The sequence below is a fragment of the Pangasianodon hypophthalmus genome, chromosome 19 (genome assembly GCF_027358585.1).
Source record: "Pangasianodon hypophthalmus isolate fPanHyp1 chromosome 19, fPanHyp1.pri, whole genome shotgun sequence".
In the NCBI taxonomy this organism is placed as follows: Eukaryota; Metazoa; Chordata; class Actinopteri; order Siluriformes; family Pangasiidae; genus Pangasianodon; species Pangasianodon hypophthalmus.
Genome location: NC_069728.1, coordinates 8,097,986 through 8,119,487, shown reverse-complemented (window position 1 = coordinate 8,119,487; position 21,502 = coordinate 8,097,986). Strand labels below are relative to the sequence as shown.

The 21,502-nt window shown below is 35.8% G+C and overlaps 1 protein-coding gene across 1 annotated transcript in view; it reads right to left on the bottom strand.

Annotated features, from left to right (window-relative positions):
* Window positions 1-10,238, bottom strand: part of rtn1b (reticulon 1b) — a 43,496-nt gene extending 33,258 nt beyond the window's left edge. Inside the window, exon 1 of the mRNA XM_026944474.3 lies at window positions 9,868-10,238. Within this exon, the coding sequence (XP_026800275.2) occupies window positions 9,868-10,054 (187 nt within the window). The 5' untranslated portion in view covers window positions 10,055-10,238. The remainder of the gene's footprint in view (window positions 1-9,867) is intronic.
* Between the last annotated feature and the right edge of the window lie 11,264 nt (window positions 10,239-21,502).

The following is a 21,502-nucleotide window of genomic DNA, read 5'->3' as shown; positions in this document are numbered from 1 at the left end:
TAATAACCAAGTGAAATGGACAGCGAAGCAAGAAAAGGTTGCTGTCACAAAGCTCTCATCCTTTAGCAAAAGCAAAGGAATTAGTTAACTAGCCAAGTTCTGAATGTTATCTATGTCTGTAAACAGCCAAGCATCCAAGCATATACATTCAAGAATGACCCCACACGTGTTTCAACAAGCCAGTCGTGCTGCAAGAAATATTCATAAAGTTCTAAAAATCCAATAAATACATTTTTACAAAATGGTAAAATAGTCTGGTAACATTCGGTGTAGTCTCTGCAAACATGAATTAGCCTATATCAACAGCACAATTTGCATGCTTGAAGAGGCAACATGCCAATGCGAGTTCCTGTGTGATCTCCGGAAAGCGACTTCACTAGAATTAGCCATAAGTAAAACAAAGCGTAACCATATTGTAAGAGGAAAAAAGTCCTTATAACTTAAGCATGCATTTCTATTTACAAGCTGTGTTTTAGACCGCTAATTAAAAAGCCTTAACAACCAAATATAATCTGAATAAGTTTACTATGCTGCTCTGGTTTGATAGTTAGCATTGCTGAAATGCTGAATTCTTGCTGAATGCAAGAAAACCTATCATCATTCGTCCTACAAAACTTCCATTAACAAGTATGCAAGTTGTAAGCTGTTCATTTAGATTTACTGTGAGCCTTTAATATTGAATTTGCCTTTAATTGCTGAATTGAATTAAGCTTTTCTTCTCCTTTTAGAGTATTCAGATATTTTGCCATATTGTAAGAGAAATTAAGCTTTTCTTATCCTTAAAGAGTATTCAAACATTTTGCCCATTATTCAGCAGAATATTCGAAAACCAAAATAATGGAAGCCCTGCGAGTCAATCAATAAAACACGAAGCCTCTTGTAGATGCTGTTGATCATCGCAGTGCACATGTACATGTTTCCACGGTCCTGGATGTGAGCCAAAGTGAACCTATTCTCAAAGCTTTAAAGCCTCTGAAAAGCCAGGTCAGTAGCTCTTAGTCAGAGCTAATGGCTGTTTCGGAGGCACTTCACATATCACAGTGGGAATTAAAATTTCTCCGCACTTGATTTTGTCCTCCCACTATTTTTATGTATCGTGATGTTTCATGCAGAGAGTAACACCAGTGCAGTACACATGTGACAGCACACATGCTTGGAAGACTTTGTGACAGTGCGATCCTCATGTGGTATTTTATTACAGCCTGAATTTTTACAGCAGTCTCTCAAATGAATGAAGCGTTGAATTTCAAAACAAAACAAACCCTCTGTGTACATTACAATTCAAAGCTTGACTGACAGCAAAAGCCTTACTAATGGCTGTTCTGGAGAGTACACAGTTGGATGAACGACTGGGATATTATCTGTGGATTTTTGTAAGCATTAGCTAAGAAAGGATACGCTTTTATTGTTGGAAGACTAAAATGGAAGACAAAAAGCAAAAAATATTATATTAATACAATGTTAGTAAAAATATAACATGTGTTATATGTTTTTATTGACATGGTTTCAGAAGTATGTTTTTTTTTTTTTTTTTACAAATGATAAAAAAGTTAGATGTTGAAAATGTTAAAAATTTAGAATGACAGTTTTTAGATTTTTTTTTCTCTGATAATATGCAATATTAACTTGTAAACATCTTTATGAGGCAACATAGAGGTGAGTGAAGAATAAAAGACTGTAATAAGTTAAAAAAAAAAAAAACTTAAAAAAATAAACTAAAAGATTGTTCTTTGTAATTAATACAAAAGTACAAATTAGGGCAAAATGCTTAGGGGTTAAGGGTTTTCTTTACAGTTGAAACCAAGAGAAGAAATAAAAAGGCCAGGATATACAGATGCAGGGTCAGAAAGTCAAAAATCCATTAGCTATCCCACCTGTCAAGTGAAAGCTCTAATGTGTCACTCAGAAACCTAACTGACTTGGCTGAAAATAGTAATATAATGTAATTAAGCTACTTAGCTATTTACATGCATTAATACAGACACATATGAGCATATAAATTCCTCCACAGGGGGACAAATCATAGTCATTATCCTTTTTTTATCCAAGTGTCAGAGGTATTTGTACCCTTGCACAAATTATTTGCCATGCTGATTCTGGCAATGACCCATAGTGTCTTCTCTTCACATCGCACATAAAAAATATAATTTGAGTCTGTTTAGCTGACAGTTACGAGACTGTGTGACACTGGAATTTATTTAGGTAGCTAATTAAATCTAGTAAAAGCACCAGCTTGAAGTGCATTTTGTTTAAATATACATACTAAAATAAGTCAATAACGAGTAGGGATTTTCTAAGAGTAGTAAATGATAACGAGTAGTCTAAAGTTGTTGAACAAAAGAAAAAACACTGGTGATCACTAGCCTACTGTGTCTACTTGCCCGGGGTAACAGTGAATAACAACCTAATAGCCCGGATACATCATCTCCTTATCCCAGGTGCCTGGTGAGTGATTTTTTCTACCCCTGATGGTGGTTTCAAAATCTGATGACACATTCAGAGTACAAGGGCAAATGCTAGAGGAAAGGTATAAAACATTTAAAAAAAAAAAAAAATAATAATAATAATAAAAAAAACAGAAAAATGCACTGATACAGTACTGGAAACGGTACTGGATCACACCTTTTTCTGTTTTCAAAATCTTTCAAAACGATTTTTCCTTTAATGTACACTTTAATATGCATCCTTAGTGGAACACTGGGAACACTGTGTCTTGAAGACCAGGAGTAATTGCTGGATAGACGACTTCCTCTGGTCTGTTCCGGTTCATTTGTCTGACACTGATGCTCTTATGCTTCTCACCATCCACTCCATTATTCATGTGCAAATGGAGGAGCTCAATAACAGACGGGTCAACATAACCTCACAGCTGTCAATCACAGGCATGAAAACGCACAATAAGTGAAAAATGTGACAAGTTCGATCACCACAAGGTGCTTTAGGGGAGTCCGGAGGCATCCTCCCCTGTCAGCCAATTTTTAACATGAAAATGAAGCATTCTGATACAACTGAGACTAAATTACAGGGAAAACACAGTATTTTATTAAGTATATAATATTTGTCATGTTGATGTGGTGCCTATTACAGTACTTTCATTCAGCCTCTAGCAGTTTAACTTTTTCGCTACCATATTATGTTCCAAAAAAGGTCCCATTATTCATTACAGAATTTTGGTAACCTTCTCACTAGCTCACTAATTAGCTAACTAGCTTACTTCACTATTTAGTCAGCAAGTCAACATTAGCTGATAGAATTCTACCTAGCAATGAATGAAACTTAAAGATCTTACCTTCAAATCAGTAAGCTGCTGTAGAATCACTAAGGTAAATCAGCTTCAAATATTTATGGGGAAAATGTAGATGTTGTAGATTTTATCTTACTTCTGATTGGTCTATAGAACATGAACCCACCATCAGCCCATTAAAACTCCATTGAATTATATTTAACATATTATTTAACATTCTTAATGTCAAATTTCAAAACGCAACAAAGCTGTGAATAAAATCCCCAAACCTAGTCACAGACATAACTCATTAGGGTAAAGACTTTGAAGACGTTCTCTAAAGCCAGATAAGGAGATGTCAGGAGATGTAAGACGTGTATCTTAGATTAGCATCTCTGTGTCTATACACGGACCTTACATCTCCAAATCAATAAGCCTGTCTTATCCCTCGATTAGTTGTGTATAAGAAATGAGAGCAGTCAGTCAGTAACGATGAGACAAAACACTCCTATAGACTGAATTTCTGTCTGAGATATTTCTGTTTTATCCACTTTTGTGTGAGCCAGACAGTAACCCAGAAACAGGATAATTCAATACAAACAGGCCACTGTCATTCATTCAGCAGCTTGTGTTATTTGTGAGAAAGTGAGCTGCTAGGATCTGGTACTGACTCTGACATTAGACTGCTCCGTGTGAAACTGAATCCATATTACATTTGTACTTATGAGAAACGCTTTAAAAAAGGTTCTACTTCTCACTAATCATGGCTAAATCTGAGCAAACCTCTATCAACTGATACAACACCTGCAGCAATTTTAAACCTGAAAATACATGCAACCTCAAAGACATCAAACTCTTCACACAAAAGAAGATGGTCTAACTGACTGGAAAGGAACTGCAATGTGCACAATGAACTAAATATGAACTGAAAATCACCACAGTCCTGACCAGGATCAACTGGCTACTGAATGAAAGTATATCCCATAATACAAGAGAAAAAAAATACCCATTGCCTATAGTATTACTATAATACAAGGGAAATTACCCATTAATTCATTCATTCCTCTTCATTAAACACTTTATACTGATCATGGTAGAAGTGAAGCCTATCCTGGGAACACTAGGGATGAGGATGCCTGAATAGGATGCCATGCAGGGCACCATAAACACACTTTCACACATAGGGGCAATGTAGTATAGGTTTTCCACAGTGTGTGCTGTTTGTGCCCAATAGCCACAGTGAGTTTGGAGAAGAGTCACTGAAAACCGAACCTCAAAGTTTAAAGTTGGTGAGATGTGTCATAAAACAATATACATGCTCAAAATACAATGTAAACTTAAAAGAAAAGCGTGAAGACGTGTATGTTGTTACTGAGGTAAATATGTAAGAAAACCTTTTTAAAGGCTCTGTTTAAATGCTGTTGGGATGAGAGGTGTGACTGTGCAGAGCGCATATCTAATATGAATGTGGTAAAGTGGTAACTCAGTGGTTAAGATGTTGGGTTTCTGAGTGGAAGGTTAAGAGGTCAAGTCCCAGCACTGCCAAACTGCTTGAGCAAGGCCCTTAACCATAAATGTAAATAAAGCCATAGCAAAAATAAGCTGTCATTTTGAGAAACTTTCTAATTACTTTACTAAGGCATAATTTAATAAACATATTCATTATTCAGACTTATTATATATATAATAAGTATGTAATTCTGTCTTTAACTGGTGGAAATAGGCTTCCATATATTTAATACCTGCCCTTTGGTTATATTCATTTGTGCATACCATCATTGTGAAATGCATTGTGCGTGTAATATGAAACATTTTTTATTGACAAAAACCTGTATTTTGCATTTTTTGGCAGAAATGTCCCAAGTTTCACATTCATTAAGGCAAAAACACGAAATAAGCAATACATGCTATTTTGCTATATGAAAGACATAATCTTTCATAGACTGTTTTTATGCACAGAAATAAAACATGGGCCTGAGTGTGAGGTTGCTATAAGTGACATTTTTTGTGTTATTTATGCTATTCCAAAGGAATGTAAACCTTTACTTTCAACCGTTTAGTGATTGTGCAAGTTAATCCTGAAATGCCAACAACCCATTTACTAGTGTATTTCTGTGAATAACCACAAGCATGCAATTTAGCTTATTGATTAACATGTGTATCAGTTGAAAGCATATACGTTTATTTTGCTTGTTGAGAATTGAGCAATGCACATCTTCTCCAGCAGCTCTGCATACCTAGTTCACTTAGGCTATTATAGAAATGTTTATCAATGCTTGGGTTGCTAAGGGACTACATAAGCCCTCATAAACTGTGAGAAGAGGCTCAGAGGTTCTCATTTTCATTGGGTTTTATGTCTGTGGACATTCTATACATCCAGCTATACTGATAACTGCCCAAATAAAAAAACTGTTATTTATTACTCTGTTATTAAGCCTTATTTCTAGCATGAAAATAACTGCAGATGGAGAGCAACACAAACTAACTGAGGGAAAAAAACGGTTTCCTGTTAATGTTCCCTGTTAATGCTCCCTGTTGATGTGATTTTTATTCCTAGCTAGTAACTGTGCTGCACATTCACAGTGAAGCTCCAATCAGTCTTATTCATCTCTCATATTCTGTGCACTTTATATGTATGAGAGTTTGCTTATGGAGTTATAGATCTCTCAATAAGCTCATACTCTGTTCACATGTGGTGCTAGCTCTCACACTCTTTACAAAGAGCTCTCCTTCTCCTAGCTTTATTTATGAGTTCCTGAAACAGAACATACAACTATATTTTCACATCAGTTGAGTAAATACAGTATGGGCTGTAAGAGAGGTACATGTGGCATTAGTTCTGAAGTCATTCTGAAGTGACTGCATACATAAAGTGCTCATTATATTAAACCTTTTGTCATTAGACCACTATAGATAAACTTGACCCAACTAACATCATTTGTGGGTGTTTCCTTACCCTTGTCTCGGCTGCAGGAACTCAGGAACTAGCCTATACATCATTCAGATATGAAACTCACACAAGAGTCATCTAACATTTTGGAAGTTATTGTGAGAGTTCATGTTATTTAATAGTTAAAGATATAAATGGCTTGTTTTATATGCACACTATTTTAACGCAATTTCTCAAACCCTGAGTAATTAAACTGATTAGTCTGCTTGTTTTAGACTATTATGATCAGTTATTGAAATCCTTAAAATTAACATCAATAACAAAATAAATTCACTGTGGCTTTATTTTCCTATTAAATCATTGTTTGCAATAAATTACACTTAAACTAGTAATTGGAACCATTTTGATAATTTGAACCAGTAATAATTACCAGTGTATCAAGTGATGATCTTTATGCAATAATAGTCCAAAAAAGAAAACTATGAAATCATTTCAGTTTTTGTTAATCTAAGTCCATGAAATGGACTGTAATTGAGGGTTATAGGATAAACCAGAAATCTCTTTATCTTAGCTTTTCTAGCCCAACAGGATAAGTATGCTCTCTTACAGCTAGTGTCAAGACAGCTAATAGTAAAATATTACTTCAGTGATTATAATCGACCTGGATGGAAATGTGGTGAATTTCAGTCAGCAGTCAGTTATTGCCTAATCTGTGAGAAAAATAAATTATAGAGACCATGTGGAGAGAAGCAGTTTCTTACATTACGCCAGGAAAGGACAAATCAATCCTCCTGCACAAGGTCATATTAGACAGAGCCATGCAGTCAGGACCATGATGTAAGCATAAAGTGATACCCTTAAACATTACACTCAGTAACTAGAGCTCCAGACAAAAGACAGATGATAGTGATTTCCTTAACCGAACTTGCTCCACTTTAGTAACACCAGTGTTCCTGTTTTCCACACTTCTAGAAGTTATCTGTGCGTTTTGGCCCTGATGAAAGGGCAAACATAGCAACAAAGGCTTTATAAACAGACCTACATTTCTATCTGAAGATTCAGTTACAACATCTGATGTTGTTTTAGGCAGAAATATTACTTCTCTTAAAAACAGCGTTAACACCCAGGACAGAGGAGACAGCAACAAAAAGAAAGAAGAAACAGTTACAGTATTAAGGCTGGCAAAATGTTCTGAAGTCATGACTGGACATGATTACCCTTCAGGCAGTGTGGAAAATCTAGCACCAGCTAGACAGCTTCTGCACGGGATTTGAAAAGCACTCCGTAAGATGTCTTACCATATTTTATTTAGATCATAAATCTGAGTTCAATTTTTTGTTCTTGCAGTATTCATACCAGCCTCAAAGAGTCCCCAAAATGGAGAGAATGCAACCAAATTAAAAGCTTAAAACAGCTACAATCAGAAAATTACCTGAATCAGGTGTGCAGTATAAGCTGAGTTTGTCAACATTATGTCAGTAATTTACTAAAAAAAACAATCTTTTGAATAAAAAAATACTCAGATGGCCCTCAGGTATCATAATCATATCCTCGGATAGGATCACTCATCATTATTGCTCACTTATTGCACTCATTATTTATTACTTCCTGGGACTGGGAGCAAAAAGAAGCAAACAAGACATTATATTTCACCTCCATGGAGGTTAGATTTCCATTAGCCTCTCTGAACAAGAAAAGAAATCAATCAGCCAAGCTCACAACACAGAACAACAGAGAAGCAGGAGATGAAAAGTTTTTTGCTGTACAATAATGGACAATACAGATCTTCTTAAGTAAAAATGTAATCATTTCCATTGAACAACCCAAGATACAGAAGTTGTTGCATCCACAACAACCACAACATTAAAGCTAATTGCAACCTAAGTTTCCTGCAACTAGGGAATCTGATCTAGTTCCAAGTATCCATATCGAGCTCATACTGGCCTAAAACCCTGGACTGATATTTGATTGAATATTATCTGAATTGAGCCACAGTGACACAGATCCTCCAAGAAATCATAGTACACATTATCAACAGCGTGCTGCCATTATGCTGGTGATGTTGTGCATATGTTGCTAACAGAAGCTTCCATACAGTCGGCTCTATCACTAAGAAGACGCTGGTACCGGATCAGTATCGGATATCAGCTGAGACCGCCCGGTCTAATATTGGTATTATTTTATAAAAGGGAACAAGTAGGACTGGTGAATCTCTACATGAATCTGATACTTTAAATATCAACCATTTGCTTATTATAAGAATGAAAACTGTTTTTTTTTAAATAAATGTAGTGACAATTTATGAAATTATCAAATTATTTACGAAATTATCAAATTATTGTATCATCTGAAATAAAGAGCAACAGAGAAACTAGCTGACAAACTGTACTTTGTTGGTGGAAAATTTTATATTTGAAGGTATTTGATAGTCTTTTCATTTGTGCTCTCTCTCTCTCTCTCTCTCTCTCTAACACACACACACACACACACACACACACACACTGTCCCTGTTGCTCTTAATTCTCAAAAACACAAAGGTTTAATCATGAATGGTGTGTATTATTTATAAAAGGTAGGCCTGTTCCTGTTTAGGAGAACACTGCACCTATTCCCTTACAGGATAAGAAAGAATAAAGCCTATATTAAATTTTAAATCCAAACCAATGTTTTTGTTTAGCTGTTTTTTCCGCCCAAAATTAAGTTTAATAGTTTCAGCACCTAGATTAAATGTTTCTTCACAATTATAGGGAGAACAGTTAAACAGAAAACAACAGAATGCACTGATGCTACATCTGCTGAGTGACTATTTACATTCTACACTATATGTTTGTGGAAACCTGACCATCACATCCATATGTGTTTGTTGAACGTCCCATTCCAGATTTAATCCCCCTTTGCTGTTACAATAACCTCCACTCTTCTGGGAAGGCTTTCCGCTAGATTTTGGAGCGTGGCGGTGGGGATTTGTGCTCATTCAGCCACAATAGCATTAGTGAGGTCAGGCACTGATGTTGTTAGTTGGTGTTCCAGTTCATCCTGAAGGTGTTTATTGGAGTTGAGGTCCGGGCTCTGTGCAAGCCAATCAAGTTCTTCCACTTCAAACCATGTCTTCATTTAGCTTTCTTTGTGCACAGAGGCATTGTCATGCTGGAACATATTTGGGTCTCTCAGTTCCAGTGAAGGGAAATCGTAATACGAAGACATCCTATACAAAGACATCCATTTTATAAAACTGTGTTCTTCCAACTTTGTTACAACAGATTGGGGAAGAATCAGATATGGGTGTGATGGTCAGGTGTCCACATACTTTTGGCCATATAGTGTAATTTAACGCTGGGGTATCAGAGGACAGTCGAGGTGCAGACTATAATATTAAAGTGTAATATTAAATGTTAGCTATAAATGCTTTCTAACATAGCCACTACAATAAACTACAATACCTCCTTAGCACTTAGAACACGCTGCACGTGACAGAGCAGGCCAAAAATCCACCCAAAAGCTTACCACATCACTTCTGGAGATAACTACATTTAACCAGAGAGCAGGTTCACTGCCTTGCTTAAAGCATCCTGTGCAAGGGCCTCGGGACAGGGACAAAGTTAGCAGGCGGAGCAGCTGTTATTCTCGAGCCATCTAATGAGCGCTTCTACAAAAAAACAAGCTCTCAGGAGTTTAGGAATGAGCCTTAGCAAAAGCACTAGGCTGAAAGCGTGAAGTTAAGTAAAACCGCACTCTCGAGCAGAATTAACGTTACCTGTAGATGCAGTTTCCATGGTAACGGGGTGAGGCGGATGGTGGGAGTGCTGCTTGTGCTCGTCCTCGCGCTCCGAGTCGTCAAAGCGGGCCGAGCTGCTCTTCTTCCCGAACAGCTCCATGTTCTCCACATCGGCTCCGCACCAGCCGCCCTCTGATCCTGACTCTCCGCTCGGCTTCACCGACATGCCTGCGCGATGCGCCTCAGACACACCGACTCTTTTTTTCTTTTCTTCGTTGAATTAAATGATACGAGCAGACGGTAAACACCCAGAGGACAAAATGACAAAGCAGCGCGCGCGTGTTGTCGGGCTGAGCTCTTCCTCACGCGCCTGCGAAAATGGCTCGTTCGGTTCAGCGGTTGGACGCTGACGTCACTGTGTCTGAGGCTTAGGACGGGCGAGGACTGAGGATGAAAACACTGTTAACTGTTTCCACTCAGGACACTGGAGCTACAACTTCCTCTCCATTTTCCTCTCATTAAACTACATTCCTGCCTTATTCCTTACAGAGAGTCACTGTGCAGAGGACATAGGCCACATTACCCATATTAACATCCTGACCTAGTGGTAGTATGTTTCATTAAAAAAGATTAATAATATATATAAAAATAATAATAATAATAATAATAATAATAATATATGTATGCTATTATATACTACAGTATATATTTATATACTATAAATTATGTTAAAAAATAATATTAATAAAATAAAATAGTATATATATATATATATATATATATATATATATATATATACTACAGTATATATTTATATACTATACATTTATAAATTATAAATTATATTAAAAATAATAATAATAATAATAATAATAATAAAATTAAATAGTATATATATATGTATAAATAATAATAATAAAATAAAAAAACATTTTTGCTTTTATACACACACACACACACACACACACACACACACAGACTTTAATAGGAACATTTTCTCATTTTTTCTGCAGTTATCTAATCAGCCAATCATGTGTCAGCAGCACAATGCATAAAATCATGCAAATACAGCTCATTTACAACCCTGGCAAACAGAAAAGCATCTCAGAACACACAACACACCAAAGGTTTCACATCAGGTTTCACTGAGGCAGTCATGGGCTCAGACTCACCCAAACTGGACAGTTGAAGATTAAAAGAAAAAAAAAAATCATCTAGTCTTTTTCTAAACTTCAACTGTCCAGTTTGGGTGGGTCTGTGCCCATGACAGCTTCAGATTCCTGTTCTTGGCTGACAGGAGTGAAACCTGATTTGGTCTTCTGCTGCTGCTGTTGATGCTTTTTTCTGAACATTAACTGAAGCTCTTGTATCTGCATGATTTTATGCTATATATATAATATATAATATATAATGCACTGTTAGCCACCAAGCAGAACATATCCCAATGAATCCTACATTTTATTAATTAATTAAACTAATTGAACCAGTGACATAGCTATTGCCTAGTACTTCAAATAATATAACAAGAAGAATTAGGCTACTAGACTTTAGTGATCACAGAGAGTTAAACCCGAAATTAGGGGTAATACATTAATTAGTCTCTGATTACTCATCATGAGTTGCCCTGAGCGTAATGTTACAATCTGAACTCAGTCTTTACAATAATGATCTGTGTATGTTTGTGCTCTGTCGCCATCTTGTGTTTAATCGTGTTTAAACGAATGCACTGACAGGACCTAATGCTGATAATGCTGATAGTGCAAATGTTTGCATCTTGCATGGTTTTTGCATGGCTTTTGAAATGACATGAGGGATTATCTTGCAACAAGACACCAATACAAAGCATAAATAATTTGAAAAGATCCAACAGAAAGGAACAGAAGTCAGTGATTTATCATGATTCTCTCAGTCTCCAGTTCTGTTTTAAACAAGGCAGTAAGGGAGTTAGAAATGAGATGTCAGAAAGAATGGGACAGATCCAAAGAGGATCCAAAACATGTTCAGTGGATGTAAAAAAAAAAGCTGGAGGTGGTTATAAATGCAAAGTTATCAGTTTGCACTCTGTTGTAACTAACCTTATTAACTGATTTCATGGGTCTGTTTTGTCCAAATGTTATCCATGTTCACAGTTTACAGTGACACATATAATCTTTTCCTACTTCCTAATATGTCATCATATCTCAATATATTTATGCATTTGTGCCTGACTATTTAGCATCAAAAATAAAATGGGTTTTGAAATTCAAAATGCTTTAAATTGTTTGCTACTAGTTTCCCTTTTTTTATTTTTAATTATTATTATTATTTTTTAAAATTCTGGTCACATAAGTGACTCAGTGCTTAAGATAATACTTAAGATATGAGGTCAGCTCTTAAGTTGAGGCCAGCCATCATCACTTATCTCTCTCTGTAAATAATAGCCATTCCAGTGCAAATGTTTATAATAGCAGTTAAAGTTAATGAAATCCACTCAGAAAAATTGAAAAGGCAAAAAAAGGAACCGGCTTAGAGGACATTCTAAGCAGAAAACAAACAATTACATTGGATGAGTGGACTGTGTCTTTGTACTGACATGCTGATTACTTACTCGAGGAGAGATCTCATTTGATGCAATCATTTAACATTCATAGTGGTAAAACTTAGCATAGCATGTTTATTTTCAGAATGAATTATCCTTTATTAATTTTCTATTAATCACATCATTGCCTCAATGGAAGATTTAATATTTAGTTCTTCTATGTCTTAATGCAAAATTTTCTTAATTCCCATTTAATTCCCATGACAATTCCATTCACGTTATTTTTTGCTATCTGTTTTTTTCCCCAGGTCTGGAAAAATTTCACATCTGATGTGAAATTTATACTAAATTAGATATTATGAAATCTTACTAAAAGTCTATTTGTGACAGTATAAATTAATGTGACATTTTTCTTGAATACAAATACATGACATGATACAGCAGATAGGAATACAGGAAACTTATCTTACATTTTAAACAGCCAAACAGGAAAGACTTCATTTTAGGTAATAAAAATACGCCAAACTGAAGCTGGATATAGCCATTAAGACTCTTGAGTTAATACATAATTGAGTAATTATCAAATCATTCTTGAAAGTTTTTTATTTGAGTACAAAGCAGAATCACAGTGCATGGGCAATCAGTTTAATGTTCCCTGTTGCCTTAGACATTTTCTAGGCTGTAACAGCTCAGTGTCTTGTAATTCATTACTATAGTACTACATCAAGTAGTAATGAAGTCTGTTGCTGTAATAACTTGCAGTAAAGTAGATATGTTTGATCTTTAATCCTGTTCCAACATGTCATCTTTTCAATCCTAATGGTCATCTATAGAGTGTGTATTTTCCATCTATATTGGAGTGCTATTTTAGTGAGATCACTATCAGGCGGTCACTTTAGGAGTGGGCATGTTACATTCTGAAGTCTGCCACAGGCTTCAGAGAGTCCCAAAGGTCAAAGTCTCCCTTCTGCTCCAGTTCCTGCCAAGGAAACTATCCATCAAACCAACTATTATTCCCACCAGGAAAAGGGCTTTGGGATTTACTGTTAAATAACAAAACAAAATAAAAAAGGAAGCAGATGACATTCTGTTATTTTGGTCTTGAAAGATTAATTTAGTTAAAGACATAAAGTCATATTTAGTTAAAGACTTCTTAATAAATATCTTTTCTAAAATGTAAAGCTACATTTTGTAAAGAAACTGTAAAGCTACTGTTACGTCCCTGGACGTAAGTTATTCTTTTTTTTAAACACTATTTATCCTTTTATTTTCAAAGATGTTCACTGCTCTCGTCGCCATGGACCATGTTAAACAGTGAACAAAAGAAAAATAGTTGCTTTTGAAGATTTTACATAATTTGTGTATCTCCTGGTGGTATTGTAAACTGTCAACATGGCTAAGCACAAATAAATAGTTCATTTGAATGGCATCTTGTCAAATCTGGCCACAGATGTTGGTCACTTCTGTCAGATAAAGTGGCCATCCAATGATTAAATAATCCAGCTTTAGCTCACCTCTTGGGACGAGTGCAAGTCTGTCAACGCTCATACGAGAATATAAACTGGAAAGAGCTCCAAATGGATTGGCAGCAACACTCTTCCCAGCTCAAAACTTTCATTGCAGCACCAATAATCACATCAGGATAATAAACAAGAATGTAATTAACTTGATAAATCTACTATACTTGTTATTATAAGAATAGTCTTATTATATATAATAATTTATTATTGTTATATATAACAATACTATCCTTATAATAATATTTATAATTTATTATTATTGTAATTTATTATTGTTACTATTATATATAATAATTGCTATTCGTCTTGCAATTACCACATTGCTGTTGAATTTTCAGTTCTAATTTGCCAGAATTTCTATTAGAGCAGCTCTGACAGTCGTTCAGACTGCAAGGCAAATCACAGGTTTATATTAATGCATCTGTTTTATTATAGTAACTAACACTCCCAATAAGTCTAATAATGAACAAACTGTTGATATTTAACAAATAAAATGTATAATCGTTGATATGGTGAAGCTTTCTGTAAGGAGACATTGAACATTCATGGAAGGAGTCTCAAGCGTTAAGTTTTCAACTGAAAGGCTTCAGAATATAGGACTCTGCATTTTGCAGTGTCCCAGTAACACGACAATCTGCTTTTTTTTTGCCTTAAAAGAGAGAACAATTGTTTATAGCTGCTGTAATGTAAGTGATAACTGGAACTAACTTTTTTTGCTGATGTTCTAATGGCTAAAAAGTTTGGCCTGTCTTTTGGTAATAAATTAAAAATACAATAATAGGCAAAATGTTGTGTTATAAGAGAAATAAAACTCTTTGAGATGATCTGATATTGGAAAATAATAAACTTTGGGGTGGTAATGTCGCTTCGCTTCATTTTTCTTATAGCAGCATGCTGTGTTGTATGTAATTCCTTATATAAAATTACACAAACCATAAGTTTGTTATAATGATTTAATTTGAGATATTTGATTTGATAGAAAATTCATGTTCTTTTCACTTTAACATATAAAAAGAAATGAAGGAGCTATAAATGTTATTATTGTATAAGCATGCCTAAAAGGGATCTTAAAGCATTAGTACCCACTGGCATCATGTGCAGTGTGAAACCACTAGGTGGCCCTCATACCTAATCATGAAGAGTGTGAATAAATTCTGACTAACAGCTTAAACCATCTGGCAGAGGTTACTCTCTGACATTTCATAATCTTTACAGCATTTAAGCATGTAAAAACATTCTCTGCATCTCTTATTGAAAAAATTCTACATTTTCACGCATCAACATACCAGCTGCTTTTTTTATTTATCAAAAACTGGTGATAAACTGAAGTAAAAATTATTTAATGCACAGAGGAGTCATGGTGTATGGATATACACACTCTCCCTGTAACCTGATTTGCATCTAACCCCCTTGCAGTAACCACACATAATGGATGTGTTTGCATATATTTTTCTGTATTAATGCAAAGAAAATATTCCAGCCTGAAGAGGTGAGTCCCTGATTTTCTCAGAGTGCTGATTATGCAGATGCGAAGGGGCAGCGGGCCAACTTAATGGCCAATGAAATGAGAGAGCCCTGAATTAATTCATCTAGGCATTCCTGCACATAATGCAATCCCATGCTGAGAGTGCATGTGTGTGCCACAGAGCTACGGCTTCTCCCTAATTTAAATGTCATTTGCATCAGGAGCATGAAGCGTTGATTGGAAGCATCACTATTCTTATCCCTCCCTGTCTCACCCCTCCTACTTGCACTATGAGGAAGACACGAATCATTGTGACCTGTTTAATGGTATGGAATATGACAGGCCATATTTACATCTGCATGACATTAGAGGCCAGCATAAGAGGTAGGGAGAGAAAACAGAATACAAAGAAAGAAATACAAAAGGGGAAACATTCCATGAATTACAGCTTTGAAAATGTATTGATTCTCATTCACAATTCTTCTTATTTATTTACAAAACAATTAGGAATAAATTGCACATTTCTAATTATTTCTACAATGTTGAAACTGATACTCAAGCAAATTATTCTATTCTTTTTAAAAAATTATTTTATTTATTTATTTTTTTAACAAAAGACCACTACACACACGTTAAATAAAGAGAGATTTTTTCTTTGAGAGTTAAAGCCTAAGATGAGATTTTAAGTGGCACAATGGTGTCGCTTTGCTAAACAATTACATGAAGATAATAATATAATTCAGAAAATGCAATATGACATTATCACAATATCAAAGTAAAACTGCAAATTAATGCCTTATAATTATTTCACAAAGACTTTATTCACTAGAGAAGGGAATTAAATTATGATTTTATCTATTATGGTAGGAATACAATGTAAAACGCTGTCGTATGAATTGTGAAAATTTATAGACAACAATAAATGAGACAGTGCCATAAGCTCATGGTCAATAAAGACAAGAATTTACATGCACCCTAAATGTGTGGAGCAATATCAGTGCTGATCATTCTTAGAGTCTTTGGATTGTAATCTCTCTTTGAAATTAAGAAATATGTGTCTTTGATATTATCAGATGCGACTGGCAGCTCTGGCCTGTTTTATGGTTGTTCCATGCAGACAGTGATGTTTGTTCCATTGTTCTCTAATCTTAAGAATGGCAATGTTAACAAAATACTTGAATACTTGAAGTAAATGTTATTCTGCTGCTACTGCAGAAATCACAAACCAGAGCACAAAATGTCCATCATTATGAGTGAGAAGTTGTTTAGATTACATGCTAGCACCGATTTTGAAATCAAATTCATAAACTGTTTGCTGTGGATTTCCCCAAGAGTCCAGTCTACACATTACACACAATCTTTTTTGGTGGCACAGATCTATTTGAGAACCTGACAACAAATACTCAACAAATGCCCATCAGAAAGACATGCCATTAATAATTCAATAGCAATTGAATAGGGCAATGCTTACCAACCACAACAAGCAGTTTTTAGCCTTGGTCTTTGTGAGATGTAATACACGAAGAAGTCTTTTATCATTCAGAGATTTCAATGCCGGAAAAACATTACAATATTCTGGTAAGAAGTTTAAAATGCCACAGTATTCAATCATTCATTCATTCAGTAGATCTGGAAAATCCCATACAGACAGTAACCTGAGCTCGGGATCATACAAGAAACCCTGGAGCTGTGAGCTGGAAATGCTACCCAGTGTGCCACCGTGCCGCACGTGCAGATTCATACAGGATATAAGAACATTTTTTTTTAAATCCATTATGTTCTGTCACTGTACATTTGAATAAGGCACATGCTCACTCACAAAAAGAATTAGATGACATATCAATCCAACGTCTACTTTATAAATTGTAAGAACTATTTTTGTCCTTTATACCACAGCACTGTTGAATTCTCATTTCTGACTGTTCAGAAGGTTTTTCTACAACACAATACAATCACATCTTTATACTGATTTACTCGTTCTAATACATTATTATTTCTACAGTAACAACTTACACATTCTCGTTTGATGGATGCTCCATATAAAGAAGTTTTTTTTTAAAAAAAAAAAGTTGTTGTTTGTAATTGTTGACATGGTAAAGCCCTTTGTGACTCTTTAATTTGCTTTAATCTCATTTCCTTTGGAAGGAGTCTCCAATATCAGCCTTTGTAACAGTGAGAGGTAAAGATGGAACTTTAAATTTTCCAGCACAAGAATGTCTTCGGGACATTGAAGTTTTGTGTTTTCTTGGTACCATGACAAGCTGCATTTGTGTTTCTTATTAATGTCAATAAAGAGAGGAAAAGGGAACAACTGTTTATAGCTGTTATATTCAATAACAGGAAGTAACTTGTTTTGAGAACGCTCCACAACCTTAAATGTAACTATCAATGGAAAAAGTATGACATGTCATTCTTTAATAAATAAAAAATGTTAAGGTTGGCAAATTGCTGTGGTATAACAGGAATAAAACCCTGCAGGACATGCTTTTATTGGAAAATAATCAACTTTGTGTCACACTGGGCTGCTTCACACCATTCCATCATTGATTATTTTCCTATTTTCCAATTATTAATAAATTAATAAAAGATACACCTACAGGAACAAGGTGGAGAAGCACTGAAATGCTATCTAAAAAGATATTGATTACTGAGTCCATAATAATCTGACGTGGTTCAGAGAGAATACACCAAGCTACAGCAATTCTTATAAAACAGTACCGTACTCCTCAACATAGCAAGTGCTGTATCCCATTTTATGTTTACAGGATATTTGTTACACTTTGCATTTCTACTTTATGTACTGCAAATCATTTTATAGGCCGTAAAGCATTAAGCATTGATTTAGTGTCAGCGCTGTGAAAACATTGCCTTGGTGGTGTATGTCCTTCCTTTAGCTGTTGCCTCAAAAAAAGAAAAGTCCAAATACACTGTCTGGTATTTCACAAAAACATTGTGTGGCCCTTTGTCCCAGACACTCCAGAAACCTCACACGTGACTGACTGTCTGCAGGCAGTCTCATGCTGTAGTGTGCAGAGGTTGCTGAAATCACTGCTGTCCTTGATCATTTGTTGTCTAGGTCCTAAGATCAAAGAATAACCCGACTACAGGCTACGGTTAGCCTTTTTGGCCAAAGAATTGCATAGAAGCAATTCTTTAAATGATGTACTCCCTGAAAAAAAAATATAGAATTGGAAGGTTGCTCCTAGTTATTCATGGATTTGCTTCAAACATATATGGACAGGTCATCAGAGGTTGAAGAGAAGTCAATAACCATACTCACTTGATAATCTTACACTAAGAAAGGTCTGTTGGAGTCTTTTTTCCATTTTAGAAATGGTGCTGTGGCTCAGGAGTAAAAGCTGATCATATGTGAAAGGTAGAGAGTGGGAGAGAAAGAGGTAGATAATGTATGTTTCATATAATAGTGGAAATGCAGCATCTTTTTTTGTTCCCCATGTTTGGGCATAATGCATGTAGTGTTTGAAGCAACAAGGTACTTAGCCTAAGTGCAGACCACATTACGAGATATAATGCGGTCAGCCGTAGACAACTGGCCAGTCTTTAACATAAGATGCTTTTCATTTGGACCTCCAGCCCAGGATGAATTATTTACTCCTGTATTTAACATATAATTGCAGCAGTGTAACTACAGGGCACAAAAGTAGACCCCTCTTAACTGTACTATATATACACTCACTGTCCACTTTATTAGGAACACCTGGACTCCTGGTCATTCAGGAAATTATCCAGTCAGCCAATCATGTGGCAGCAGCACAATGCAGAAAATCATGCAGATACAAGTCAAGAGCTTTAATTAATGTTCACAACAAACATCAGAATGGGAGAAAAAATGTGAACTCAGTAATTTTGAGTGTGACATGACGGACTAGCTTGAGTACTTCAGAAACTGCCGAGTGGTGTGAATAAAAAAACCACCCAGCGAGCAGCAGTTCTGTGGGCTGAAACAGCTTGTTGATGAGAAAGGTCAGAGGAGAATAGCCAGACTCGTTTGAGCAAGAAGGCTACAATAACTCAAATAACCACTCTTTACAATCGTGGTGAGCAGAAAACCATTTCAGAATGCACATCACAGCGAATTTTGAGGCGGATGGGACCGTGTCAGTTTTCATTTGTGTCAACCAATAACAGGAATCTGAGGCTACAGTGGGCACATTGCCCATTGAAACTTGACAGTTGAAGATTGGAAAAAGAGCAGGCAACGTTCCAATCTTCAGCTGTCTAGTTTTGGTCAGGCTGTGCAATCCCATAGTGTGGCACCACCTAATTATATAAAAGATAAAATGGCATTTGCAGAATATTCTCTTTCTTCAATAAATGATACATAATGATATTGCTGTATTGAGGCTCTATAGTACCACACAAAGTATTTGGTAAAAATGCCCAAAGCGCTACAGTGTTGATTTAAATCTAGTTTGCATGAATTTAGTATGCATAATAGACTTCTTCGAAGTATGATTTAAGAGTAGAGTTGGGGTACCAAAGCTTATCCCAATGGTGGAAGCTGCCATCCTGTGCCACCCATGTGGTCACGCCCCTGAACTATAGTGTTATACATTTGTATAGAAAGAAAAAGACATATGGACTAAATTAGGATGTTGTACAGGCTACACATTTTGGATTGAAAGACTTGATACCTAAAGTCTTTTTCTAACATATGTGGATGCAGTTCACATATAATAACTGTACAATTACATATGTTAGTATCAAGGCCAGTTGGTATAAATTGACTAGCAGTGCTAAGAACTCCCTGTTACATAAAAAATAATGCTCAATTTTTGACATCCACATTGTCTTGCTGTTAGCAAATGGCTTAAAGTGGATTACTTTGGATTTTTGAACAATAGGACCACCAACGCTGTAAATAAAACTACACAGAACTGTATTAAGTAGATGCTGGGGCTGCTTTCTTTCTAGCCCAGAATATAGATTTACACAGTCGACACAAGTGTTCACTTGGCGAAATGCCCCCTAAATTTTGTGTGCTTTGGGGCTAATGTGTTAAAGCCACTTCGATGATACGACACATCAGCAGCAGTCACTTAGAATGGGCACGTGAAACACAAAAGTAGGTGTAATAAACATGAATAGAGGTAGATTAAAAATGGCTTTTTTAAAATCTAACTCTATTCTTAATTTCAAAGACATGTATGATTGCAGACTTAAAAGACTTGACTGAAAAAATAGCAATCATAACTAGTGCTCTTACCTTTCACTGTCTTTCACTGAACGTGTTCTTGTGTGTATGCAGAATAGTTTCATGCCTATGATGAGACTCTGTGCTATAAGGCTCAAATATAATGTAATGCAGAATAGTTACTGATAGATAGATAGTAAAATTAGATAGTAAAACATAGACCTAGTCTTAGGGTGCTTCCACATATGCAGTTTATTCAGTTTATATAATTATCTAATGGTTAACTGAGCACTGGATCCAAGTTCACTTTTTACAGATGATTTTTGGGATTTCTATGTGCACTTGATAAAGGTTTGTTTACATTTATTTTTATTTCCTTTTTCATTTTTGACCAATGAAAGAAAGAGTTTTCTGAGTAGCCTATGTTTCCGGCTTTACACACCCCTCAGATAACTTTTTTTTTTTTGCTTTTTGTTCATTTAATTATATGCAGTGTGAAACTAAACCAATACACTCTACGGCCAAAAGTTTGTGGACACCTGACCATCACACTCATATGTGATTCTTCCTCAAACTGTTGCTACAAATTTGGAACCACACAGTTTTATAAAATGTCTTTGTATGCTGTAGCATTAAGATTTCCCTTCACTGGAACTAAGGGGCCCAAACCTGTTCCAGCATGACAATGCCCCTGTGCACAAAGCGAGCTCCATGAAGACATGGTTTGCGAAGGTTGGTGTGGAAGAACTTGAGTGTCCAGCACAGAGCCCTGACCTCAACCCCACTGAACACCTTTAGGATGAACTGGAACGTCGACTGAGCCCCAGACTTCCTCACTAATGCTCTTGTGGCTGAATGTGCAAATCCTCACAGCCAAAATCCAGTGGAAAGCCTTCCCAGAAGAGTGGAGCTTATTATAACAGCAAAAGGTGGACTAAATCTATAACGGGATGTTCAGCAAGCACATAGGAGTGTTATGGTCAGGGGTCCACATACTTTTGGCCATGTAGTGTAGT